The 13,215-nt window shown below is 32.3% G+C and overlaps 1 protein-coding gene across 2 annotated transcripts; it reads left to right on the top strand.

Moving 5' to 3' along the window:
* Window positions 1-974: 974 nt before the first annotated feature.
* LOC126920650 (uncharacterized) lies at window positions 975-13,186 on the top strand. Of its 2 annotated transcripts, XM_050731316.1 has the most exons (17): window positions 975-1,091; window positions 1,234-1,405; window positions 3,375-3,591; window positions 3,830-3,943; window positions 4,012-4,506; window positions 4,632-8,982; window positions 9,146-9,215; window positions 9,352-9,423; window positions 10,395-10,584; window positions 10,662-10,778; window positions 10,868-11,044; window positions 11,119-11,286; window positions 11,356-11,448; window positions 11,577-11,619; window positions 11,728-11,840; window positions 11,913-12,043; window positions 12,898-13,186. In XM_050731316.1, exons 3-17 carry the CDS (start codon window positions 3,454-3,456, stop codon window positions 12,914-12,916), a joined length of 6,291 nt encoding a protein of 2,096 aa, XP_050587273.1. In that variant the 5' UTR covers window positions 975-1,091; window positions 1,234-1,405; window positions 3,375-3,453; the 3' UTR covers window positions 12,917-13,186. The 2 variants fall into 2 exon arrangements, with proteins under 2 accessions (XP_050587273.1, XP_050587272.1); XM_050731315.1 differs by having other exon boundaries at window positions 1,039-1,405.
* The last annotated feature ends 29 nt before the right edge of the window (window positions 13,187-13,215 follow it).

The raw sequence follows: 13,215 nt of genomic DNA, 5'->3' as shown, positions 1-13,215 counted from the left end.
CGTTATATAAACCGCGTAAAACGCAAGAATTAAACGGCATTTAGGGACTTCTTTTTGTCGTTTAGTGCCTAAATTTAATTGACCCACCCACGATCGTATAAACAGGTCTCGACCATATTCGTATAAACAGATATCTCGACACTCGTATATCTACATGATTAACGAAACAGATCTTGATGATTATATACCAAAGCCTAGGAAAAATAGTCCGAAAATTGAGTCGTAAAATATCAATATGGAAGGTTCTCGTTTTGCGCATGCGTAAAGTGCTATGAATGCTTCAGACAGAAACGGGAACATTCTACTCATCTTTATCTGTCTCGCAAGAACGTAGACTTTATTGACCTTCCGTGTTGATTTTTTATGATTAGACACGGCTCAATTTTCGGGCGGTTTTCTCTAACGAATATCGAGACCTGTTTATATATTTGTTTATATTGATTTATCTTCAGAATGTCTCCGGATCTCCAGTACAACCCTATTACGCTATCGCGAAAACTTGCTTTCAATATAGTTACACAAATTTAAATTTAAATTTACTGACTGTTTGTATATACGGATAGGAAAGTCTGCGTTGTTCAGATATTTACCAGGAATGGCCGAATAAGAAAAAGCCAGAGCTCGGGAAATAAGAAGCACTTCATCGAGTAATGTCCAGTTGAAAGCCGCATTGACAATTATGGGACAAGTCACCTATAGTCTGTAAAGAAGTTTGGATTTTCTCGAGATCTTTTTCTCTAACAATCCATGTAAACTTTTCTAAACGTTTTACCATCTCTCATGAGATATTTTTTTTTCGCGTGTGCTAGTTTCTAAGTACATACAATCTTGGAAAAAATATTAGATTTGAACTACAAAAGTTCTTTCAATTCTCACGGACTCCGGTGAACAGAACGGTTTAGCGCACCATGGGCACCAACCCACTTACTCTTTTATCCTAAAGCTGCAAACGTAACGTAACACCTAGTAACGTTCATATGAAACAGGTCTGGACACTCACTAGGGGAAACCGTTCATCTTTTGATTCAAAAAATATCAAGATGGAGAGTAAGGAAAAGCCTCGTTCTGTGAAACAAACAGAAATAGATGGAGTGAGTCTGTCATTGTGTGAAATATTCGTAATATCTATGCATATGTATATCGCGTTACGCTTGCGTAAAACGGGACCTTTTCTTGCTTTACATCTTGATTTTTTTCGACTCAAAAGATGAATGGTTCTATCAATGCTTTTAGTATCGAAGTGTCTATACTCCAGACGTGTTTATACGACCGTAGTCTTCAGTCGCCATAAGTTCCGATCAGTTTCAACGTTTTCGTGCCAAGTTTCGATTTAGTTGTTGTACAATAAAAAAAGCTTTCCGTGAATTGCATTTCAAAAGTGCAGCTGCTTCCTGGACATCCAGTCGTGAGTACTATCTTATTTCAACTACTTACATTGACATTCTTATTTTCGTTCTATACTTTCGGAAAAATGTTGGATATTGCCGAGCGAGTTTTTCGGATTAATGTGTTTAATATACACAAACTTCTTTTATATTTATTATATTATCTTAACAGAAATTACTATATTATCATAAATGCAATTTTAAAGGATATATTCTAACTAAATTTAAATTGATACGTCTTCGATAATCATGGCGATCACATTTGGATGCTTATGAGAACGTACTCCTGGAGTTTACAAACTTCGATACTTAACGAAGGCATTTTGAAGTTTTCGTCAGCATCATTAACCTATTTAAGGAAAAATCATTTAATCCTTGTCTTTTTCTTTATTATTGTGTTTAATCTCGAATAGATTAATGCATTTTATTTGGTCCAATTCGACTTCTTACAAACTTAATATATTGGATATTCTCTCTTTTTATATACAAGTTTATATAGCACAATACTTTTGTGCACTATTTATATATTATGTAATAAGATGTATTTTCGATCACTCTGTATTTCATTTTGTGAAATATAATAAATATTGCAGTATGTTTGTTATTGGCTCTAGGTTATTTCCAACAACTGCAGTTTTGATGTTTAAAACACATATCTGTTTTATATCATATGTTTTGTTGGATGTAATATCTTGTAATATTATAATACTGTTTATATTCTTCTAAGTTAATGAATTTGAATGTTTATAAAAACATATTAATTATACATATTTAAAACATATTTTTATATATTCTGAATGATATTTAATATAATAATTTTAATTCGATCTATTTCAAATCTACTTCTTTGTCCTTTAAATAATTTTACCATACATCTATTGAAAAATATAACGTAATTTTGGTTTTATATATAATTATTTTACATAACTTCAACTTTTAAAAGGTTTTATTTATACTTGATAAAGGGGAAAGCATAAATATTGGCTAAATGTGAAAAATATTTATATATATTCAGTCTTAATACGAACCTAAATTTTTTAAAGAGTTTAGTTAACAGAGTAAATCTTTTTATCTATAGTTTCTTTTTACATATTACTGTTTATTAATGTTATATTGCATTTATATTGTCAGATATTTATTAATTTTCATATATTATTTCATATATATTACTTATAAATGTGTTATTGATTTTAAATTCTTTTGCGAGATATTTTGTGAATGAGTGTACCTTATCTATCAAAGAAATATATTGTGCATATATCAGTATATAAGCAAATAATTGCATACTTATGAAATTTACATTGTTTGTATTTTAACAATGTATCTTATATCTACAAAATTTGTAATGTTTTGCATTTAGTAACTTTTTGTAGGATATGCCAATCATCTTATAACTATTTACTAAGTGCAGAAGATTAATAGACTGAACATTTAACTTATTATATTTTTATGTTAATGTATTTGTACAAATATTGGCGAATGTGTGTTTCTGATTTATACTGAACATATTTTGTATTATTTTATTGACTTGTAAGTATTCTGATGATGTATAGTTCTCTTTATATCCATTTTACGAGTGTTTCTATTTCTTTGATCCTCTATATTTTACCTATTACAAAACAATAAAATCACTATTGAAATTTAAGAAATAAGTTTCTACATATTTTATTATTGTGGCGATTAAGAAAATTTTAGGTAATTTGTAACACATGGTTGAAACACATTTTATATTTATATACGTAGTTTTAACTTTTATATTTTTGTAAAACTGCCTTAATATTGACTAAAACTTACAGATATTTTTAAACTGCTGTATGTATAATTTTTATTAATATGTTTAATTAATAACTCCTGAGACATTTTTTCATTTATGTATGATTGGTGATTGTACCATAAAAGGAAAACAAATAACTGAATAGAGATTTTTACTATATTTTATACACATATGTGGTGGTAACTCTATAACAATTTTCTTTGAATATAAAATAGCGTCCAAACGGACTGCGGCCCTTAAAACAGTTTGGAATGCACTAGCAAACCATTTGCTAGAGTGAGAGAGATTTAAAAAATGCAAAATTGGAACCAATGGCAATTGTCAGCTGGTGCTGTTGCTACTCCAATGCCACAACCACCAGTTGGTTATGCTGTACCAGGAACAGATCCTACGGCTATGATGCAAGCATACATGCAGTATTATAATCAACCAGTAAGTATCTTATTAAATATCTTTATCTAATATATGAAAAAAATAAATCTTGCATTAATTGATATATATGAAATTTTCTTTGGAAATTTGACATGTTAATTACAATTTTGTTAAAATATTGTCATATGTACTTATTTTCCATTTAACTAATGAATTTATCAATTTATTTAACATAATATATAAATATTTTTATATTATATAATATATGTAGCATACCACAATTATACTGTTTTATTAGGCACCTAGTGGGTATACAGCTGAACAATGGGCTGCAGCTCAACAACAAAACTGGGCTCAGTGGCAACAATGGCAGCAACAATATCAGCAATGGCAAGCACAGTATGGAGAAAAAGTATGTAAAAGGCATAAATAACACAAAAATGTATCCATTCATTGATTCAATTTTGAACTTTGTTTCAGTACCAAGAAACAATGAAACACATGTCAGCCCAGAACATGAGCTTAGCTAATCAGGTGTCACAGTTACCAATTGTACAACCTCCACCACCTCTTCCAAAAGAGGATACAAAACCGCCATTACCTCCTAATAATATGAACACATATCAATTTACAAGCATGCCTCCTCCACATCAAAACAATCTTCCATTATTTCCCGTTAAACAAAACGCGAATACACCAATGCAACAAACAAATATACAAAACTGTCCTCAAAATCCCCCTTTACCTCCAACTCAGCCACCATTACCTCCTGAAAATAACAATAGTACTAAAGAAAATAATAGTTTAAATGGTAAACGCAGTAATAGTATCGGTAGTGAATCTAATAGTGCTAAAAAGTTGAAAATCGAAGATGAAGAACTAACTGAAGCTGAGAAAACATTTGACGCTCAGTTTAAACAGTGGGAGGAGCAGTTTAATAAGTGGAAACAGCAAAATGCTAATCATCCAGACAAGGTAAGTGATATTACAATTATTATCACATATCAGCTACAGAGAAAATCAAATATGATGACTGAAACATCAGTAAGTGATTTACTGCTAGTTCTAGTTTTATTCGAAAAGGGATTATTTTATTATAGACACAATACAAACAATACGAAGCTAAATGGACATCCTGGCGAGAGAAGCTTATCGAACGACGTGAACAAATGCGTAGGAAACGCGAGCAACAAAAGCAAACTGTTGTTAAAGTAGATGTTGAAAAGAATAAAGGGTCTGGTGATGATAAGATACTGAACATTCTATCCAGTACAGAAAATCAAGGATTAATCAACAATTTATTGGGTATTGGAAAAACTCTTGGCTTAACTGCAAAGCAGAGTATTAACGTACCTCCACCGCCACCGCCGCCACCAGCAACAGAAACAGTAGCGTCTAACATTCAAACGGCAACTTCCTCTCAAGTATCACAGTCGTCGACAACTCAGCTACCAGTCATGAACATGTCTTCTAATATGACTTCGTCACCTTGGAATTCTCAACAATGGACAGCACAGTATAATGCAGGCATGAACGTATCGAATTTCTCTAACTTCCAAGCTATGACTGGAGTACCTCCACCTCCATTCAATATGCCACCAACTCAAATGCCTCCACCAAACTTTACACAACCGCCGCCGAATTTTCCAGCTATACCAAATTTTTCACAACCACCGCCAGGTTTTGTTAGCAACGATTCACGACAGAATCACAACGTACGACCTCCAGTTCCACCCAACATGCAAGGAAGGCCTCCTTCATTCGGAATGAATACTGGTAAAGGCGCAGATAATAATTTGATACACAACGAACGTCAAAATCAACCTGGTTCTATGAACAACTTTGACTCAGTAGGTCATCAGGGTAATTTCAGTATAAATGATACTGGGCATCAAAAGGAAGGCGTGCCAGCAGAACGTTTTGGTCCAGATAGTATAAATGATCAACAAGGTAATCAATTTCGCAATGATATGTTTGGTCAACGAAATGAAAATTATAAATTAAACGATGAACGAGTATCTGAAGTCGAACAATTTAGAAGAGAAGATAGGAACTATCAAGAACACGGAAATAATCAGTTCAATCAACAGAAAATAAACTTTAACAACGATAGATTTGCTTCTGGAAACGATCGGTTTGGGCCAGGTAACAATCGGTTTGGTCCAACGAATGATAGATTCGGACCTGGAAACGATCGGTTTGGGATGACAAATGATCGATTTGGACCTGGAGATAACAGATTCGTTGTTGGAAATGATAGATTTGGACTAGGAGCTGACAGGGTGGGACAAGGAACTGAACCTGTTAATGATCGTTTTGGAACAAACAATAATCGATTTGGTCCAAATAATGAATCTTATGGTCCTGGAGGTGATAGGTTTAATAGGAATAGTATGGATCGTTTTGATCAAAAAGACGTAGTAGATAATAGACGTGATAGTTTTCCAAATATTCCAAGGGGTTTCAATAGGAATAATCAATTTGAACCACCAGATAAATTTGCTCCAGAACTAAAGAAGCTTATGGAAAAAAGGAGAGCAGCGATGGACGTATTCAAACCAAGCTATTTTGATTCTGATAAAAGTAGCAGCGTTGGTTCACTGAGTGAAAGTTTTAAGAAGATTACAGGTGATTCTCCATTCATGAAATCTGCTGGAAACCAAAATTTGGGACCCCGTGGATCTTCTAACTTTGGACCAGGCGCACCTGGTAATTTCAGAATACCTGGAGATTTTAAGCTTCATGGAAATCCTGACTTTGGACCCCGTGCTTTTCTAGGAATTGTACGCAACAATTCGTTCGATTCGCGGGATTCATTCAAAGGATCTAATTCTACTTCACAACAAATGCAAGATCTTATGCATACCGAACCTAGATCGGAAATGGTGAATATCGGAAACGACACGAATGTGAAGAACGAGATTAAAAATGAATCTACTACTGCAGTAGAACAAGTTGCGACAAATAATTCGAAATCGACTGAACAAAATGTCGATAATACACAAAAAGACAGTTCTGAGAATTATTCAATACAGAAAGACATTCCATTATTAGAAAAACCACCTTGGGTTAACGCTCAACTTCCTGAAGATAGCTTATTACAGAAGGATAGTATTAAGGAGGAAGAAATTCCGTCTACAAACTATAGCTCTTCAGAACAAGATCCACAGAATGCTTTCAAAGAACAAACAGAGGTAAAGCAAGAACTATCTAATAATGATAGTGAAAATACCGAGAAAAAACCTGAAGTGTTACCTTTTATGGGAGAAAATGATCTAAAACCTGAAGATTTAAATATGGAGCCACCACCTGAATTACCCAATTTAGGTCCTGTTCTTACAGACACTAATGAACCTACTGATTCTGTACAAAGAACAGATGAACCATATGATGGAAAAGAGTCTTCCTTGAAATCATTTGTAAGTAACACTGAATCTTATGAACCAAGGGGACCTTTTGATTCTACATTTGGTCCAAGGGGAATGCCATTTAGACCAAGTACACCTTTTTTGAGTCCAAGAGGTCCTAACAATGTAAGATTTCCTATGTTTGAACCACCATTTAATTCTTCTGGTCCAAATCCGTACTCATTAGGTCCTCGTGGACCCAATGATGTACAATTTGGTCCAAGAGCTTTGAATGATGGGCAGTTTGACCCAAGAAGCTCGAGCGATGGACAGTTTGGTCCAAGAGCTTCGAACAATGCGCAATTTGGTCCTCGAGGTCTTGGTGATGGACAATATGGCCCTCGAGGTACTGGTGATGGGCAATTTGGTCCAAGAGCTCCTAATGATGGGCAGTTCGGTCAACGGGGTCCAAACGATGCACAATTTGGCCCAAGGGGACCTAATGATGGACAATTTGGTCCTAGAAGTGTCAATGATGGAATGTTTGGACCAAGAGGTCCTAATGATGGACTATTTGGGACGAGAGGTCCCGTTGAAAATCAATTCGGATTAAGAGCTCCTAATAATGCACAGTTTGGACCTAGACCTTCGAATATTGGACAATTTGGCCCCAGATATGATGCTCAGTTAAGTTTAAGCAGACCTAATGATGGACAATTCGGTCCTAGAGGGACAAACGATGGTCAATTCGGGCCCCATGGGCCTAATAATAGACCATTTGATAATCGAGGTCCTTGCGATCAGTTTATACCCAGAGGACTTAACGAAGGACAGCCAAGATTTTCAGGACTCAATGATAGACTTTTTGGTTCACGACGCAATGATCCACCTTATCAACGAAGTCCAGGTGGTTCGAAAGGTGCAAACGACGGCCAGTTTCCAAATAGATTTAATGAAAAACAATTTGATAATTCTACTGATGGATGCTTTGGTTCACAGAGTTCTAATGATGCATATTTTGGTCCACGAGGTCCAATAGGTAGCTCAAATGACACCTCTTTCTTATCTCGGGGTCAATCTGATAGATCTTTTGATAATCGACAACTTGATGTCAGAGGAATTGGAGAACTTAGATCAAAAGGACTAATTGATAATAATTCTGGTTCCAAGATACAAGGTACTTCAGAAATAAGTGGTGATGGTGGAGTATTCGCTAATAATGAGCAAATATCAATTGATGAAACTATGCAACAGAGGCAATTCGATTCGAATGATGCGCAAAACTCAGTTTGGAGGCAACCATACTCTAAAAATAGCTTCGGAGATGTAGATCAAAGATCTGGAAGAGGCTATCTTGATAAATCCATGTTGCCTCAGAATGAATCATTTAATCAGAGTATAGCGAACGAAATAGAACGACGATCTCCTAAGAATGGAAATAAATGTAACGTTCCTGATAAAAGATCAGAAAGAAATATGAACGATATAACGGTGAGTGATTACAAGACTGGATACGCAGAATCTTCGTTAGGTCCTGATTATACAAAATTCGATAACTCTAATATGTACGTAAAACGACCTATAGATAACAGGCAAAGCCAAGTCAGGTGTTCAGCTGTGAAAGAATTTTGTATAGAAAAACAATTTAATTATAATCATAGTGGGGCTAGCAGCGACAAGAAATTTATCGAACATATACCTGTTAAAGTAATAGATTATGCCCACACTTCCCGATCATCGAATCAAGATCACTTAACTCCTGTGCAATGTTTCGACTATGGACATGGCAATTTAAAACCTCTAGTGCCAGAGCATGAAGTGTACCCAAAGAAAGATTTTAGAAATTGGGAGGAGAACGAACAGAATTTAAAAGATTATACAGAGAAAATCAGGAGGTACGAATGTTATACGAATAAAACAGAATCTAGACACCCTCGAGACTACAAACAAAGAAGAAATAGCGAAGAATTCATAGACGATAGAAAACCTGAAAGGGAACGCAGAGAGAAAGAGGATTATAAAGCGAAAGAACGTGATGATAGGATATTTGATCATACATCTGACAAAGATCCAGATAACCGCTATGATAAGAGCCCCATTAAAGGTAATTTGATGTTAAGTTGCAAAAATATACAATTTTTCATTTCAAGTATTATTATTGAAATCTGTAAAAATATATTCAGAAAAAATACATAAGTATTTATTGGTATTTAGTTATTAAACTGTATAGACAATTTTATGTTTATTATCATTTTTCCCAAATGTAGAAAGACCGCGAGAAAGATGTGAACCGTCTCAAAAGGAAACGACTAAAGAGAATGACAAAGATGAAGACAGGTATAGTACAACAAATATATTATTTATAAATTTATCTGCGTACTTATGTATATAAATAAAGTACCATAAATTATTATTCATATTGTTTAACATTAATGTGAATTAATTACGTTTGAAAATATATAACTTTATTTAGATCGAAAGGAAATATAAACTGGCAGGAGAATTCGAACAAGAACGTCATAGATACAAAGCCATCAGAGACCAGGTATGTTTTTTTGATTACTAAATGCGTCCTAAATGTTTTAGTCTTTGAAATATTGTAAAATAAACGCTTTCATGACTTTTGTGTTCTTAAATTTACATTTCGATACACATTGGTGTCCATCTGTAGATATAATGTCTCTGATAAGTATTGCATTTTGCATAAAGTATGAAGACTTATTTATGCAAATTCATACCCTCTCTCTCTCTCTCTTTCTCTCTCTGTGTCTTTCTCTTTCTCTGTTTTTAAACTGCCAAAATGCAGTTGCAAAATGTCATTATACATACTTTTATTCATCGTGTCAATATTATTGGCACATAAAAATATTTCGAAAACCATTGGTTTTCTTCATTAACAATGTTATATATACATATATACATGTATTTTTATGTGGCTATATTATTAATGCCACTATATTGATTAATATTATGTAACCACATATTAAACAACGAAAAGTTTATTTATACGCGTAATGCAAACGAAAACTATTTCTGAAAATTATTTATGCTTCTGCTATTTTATAATATATGTCGTAAAATTTTTTAGAATTAAACGCACGGATCACATAGCGGCATAATACAAACACGTTTCATTTTAGTCTGTTCGTATTATGTGCAAACATGTTTCTTGTGATTTAATTCATTTACTTTAATAAGATAACATGGAAAAACATTTGCTATTTTCAGGTGATGGCTATTTTTTAAAATAGCTTCCAGAAGGTTTCACTTATTTACGGTGTTTAATATAATTTTGAAACTTTTTAATATCATAATACCTCGTGCAAAAAACATCAAATATAGCACATTTAAATTTGAATATACCAGTCCTTACTACTTACAATTATTTATCTCTATTGTTATTTCTTTTCCGTTATGTTATACAAAAAGAGTATTATATGTTCTTTATTCTATACTTAAAGATTATAAGTAGATTATATAAAAACCTTTTAAATAAGTTGACATTGTTTATTACAGTGTTACAGATGCTCAGCATAATGTGTTGGAATCTACGCCAAAAACTTTGGAATTGGCAAAAACACCAAACTGCACAATGGTGGATGACTTATTGTGTCCTCCAGGTCGTCAGAACAGACCACCAAAAATAGCTATAATTTTAAGGGGTCCACCAGGCAGTGGAAAATCTTTTGTGGCGAAACTTATTAAGGTAAAGTTATATTTATTAAGATATAATTTACTTTGTCTTATAAATAACGATACAATTTCGAACATATCTTTTTATAGGATAAGGAAGTTGAACAAGGAGGTTCTGCACCACGAATATTAAGTCTTGATGATTATTTCTTGGTAGAGAAAGAGATAGAATCCACAGATGATAATGGAAAGAAAGTTACGGTTAAGGTATAAAACAAATTATTATTTTTTTAATTAAATTTGAAGTTTTAAGCACAAATAAATTGCAGCACTTTTTGATTTAATAAACTTTACAGGAAATGGTCTATGAGTACGAGGAAGCAATGGAGCAAAGTTACATCACATCTCTTGTTAAAGCTTTTAAAAAGAATATTACCGATGGTTTCTTTAATTTCATTATATTGGATTGTATCAACGAAAAAATATCCGATTATGAAGAAATGTGGAGTTTTGCTAAAACAAAAGGCTTCAAAGTAAGTTTTCATTGTAGCATCAAAATTCGAACAAATGTCCTTTGTTAATATTTTTTTTACATAAATGTTTATAGGTGTATGTTTGTGAGATGGAAATGGATTTACAAATTTGTTTAAAAAGAAATATTCATAATCGTACAGAAGATGAAATAAATAGAATTATAGATTATTTTGAACCAACTCCAAGTTATCATCAAAAATTGGATGTTAATTCTATGTTACAGGAACAAGCAATTGAAGAAGTATATCTTTTTTTATTAGGTTGTATATTTATCTTTTCAGATTCATGTTAATTATTTACCTGATTTTAGGTTCATATGGAAGACACTGAAGAAACCCAGGAGAAATCTCCACTACAAAATGAAGATAGTCAAGATAGTCAAGATGATACTCAAGATACTATTGTAATTGACCAATTTCATACATATATATTTTTATAAATATTAGGTTCATGATGTGTGTGTGTGTGTGTGTGTGTGTGTGTGTGTGTGTGTGTGTGTGTATATGTATATATACTGTTATCCATTTATAGGGGGTTAGCAAGTGGGAACGTATGGAAGCCGAGGACAAATTAGGTACGTTATTATATACTTTAGAATTATATTATTAAGTTATTATATTAATATATCTTACAAACAATCTGCATCTTATCTAAAGTTATTAATTATATCAATTTAAAATAGATCGTTTGGATGGGCTTGCAAAAAAGAAAAATGAAGGAAAGGTGCAAACTATGAAAGATTTCCTTCAAGTTCCTGACTATTATAATATGGAAGATACTTCTGGCAAAAAACGTGTAAGTATATTTTTGTTTGATTCATTGATAAAATATACAGGTAAATTTATCATGAACTGTTGAATTTGATAGGTACGTTGGGCAGATTTGGAAGAACGTAAAGAACAAGAAAAAATGCGCGCTGTAGGATTTGTAGTCGGTCATACAAATTGGGATCGTATGATGGATCCCACAAAAGGAGGAAGCGCCTTAACACGCACAAAGTATATATGATTTAACTTTACCTCTAGGTTATCTAGAAAAAATTTAAAAAATTGATATTATTCGCGTGTAAGTTCTAGTCTACAAATTTACACGATTATTTATTAAGACCCGTAAGAACGAATCTTTTTGCATTTTTACAAAGAATGAAGAATACTTCGTATTTAGAAATAAGATGTATGTAAAAGTGGAATTATAGAATTTACGATTAATTAAAGCTTATGTAAAAAGTTGTATTACATAATATCAGAAAGAGTGTTTATGTTGCAGTATTATTGATATCGTATAAAGACTGTTCTTTTAGCATAATTAAATTAAATGTTGCAATTAAATGGTACAATTTTATAAAATTTCTTACGAATCTGTTAATGTCGTGCAAAGAAATACTCTTAAAATTCGGCAAATCTTACATTATTGTATTGACAATAATTTCTAATAATTTGTTTCAATGAAAAACATATACAATGCCAAAGCATTACGTTTGTATCTATGTAATTACATATATGTTATGTATGTATTCATAAATTGTTTTTTTCTTTTCCTTTTCGGAAAAGAATATTCAAATTTCATTTTAGAAATTGCGTATAAAGTGATGTATGAGCATCATTTTAATTTTCCTATAATCTATAATGTGTATTTTTACAAATGTAAAAGATCTTTTTGTACATTTATACATGAACAGTATTTTTTCTGATCTAATTTTTTTTAATTATATAAAAATTTCCTAAAATCATAGATGTTGTTTTATTCTAAGCATTTAGAGTGTCGTTGTTACGATAAGTGTTTTTTTTTAAATATATATCTTTATACAGATATTAAATATTCAATGCCTTATATGATCATTATTATATTGCAGGTTTTTCTCACTATCATAATGACATATTTTTATTCGACTACAGTAGTGTACAGAAGTGAACACGAGATGTCTTCAAACTTTCAAATTCTTCAGATGATGTATGGTTCTAATATAGCCTTATAGAAAATCTAGGCTAGTGTAAATCTTGTTAATTTATGTAAAGCATGCTGTAATTATTGTATATAATATTAATGAAATTGTTTTCACGATACATTTCTATATTTACTTCATACATAATTATAATAATGTATAAGATATACTGAAAGCTTAAATATACGTGATAATCGTACACTGCCCGTTCAGGATTATGAAGATATA

Source organism: Bombus affinis, chromosome 9 (genome assembly GCF_024516045.1).
Source record: "Bombus affinis isolate iyBomAffi1 chromosome 9, iyBomAffi1.2, whole genome shotgun sequence".
NCBI classification, from domain to species: Eukaryota; Metazoa; Arthropoda; class Insecta; order Hymenoptera; family Apidae; genus Bombus; species Bombus affinis.
This window is presented reverse-complemented; position numbering and strand designations above follow the sequence as displayed.

Coding starts and splice junctions, on each gene's coding strand:
- LOC126920650 (XM_050731316.1), top strand. CDS start 3,454: ATGCAAAATTGGAACCAATGGCAATTGTCAGCTGGTGCTGTTGCTACT. Junction 11,287..11,355: donor AGGAACAAGCAATTGAAGAA/GTATATCTTTTT, acceptor ACCTGATTTTAG/GTTCATATGGAAGACACTGA. Junction 11,449..11,576: donor ATGATACTCAAGATACTATT/GTAATTGACCAA, acceptor ATCCATTTATAG/GGGGTTAGCAAGTGGGAACG.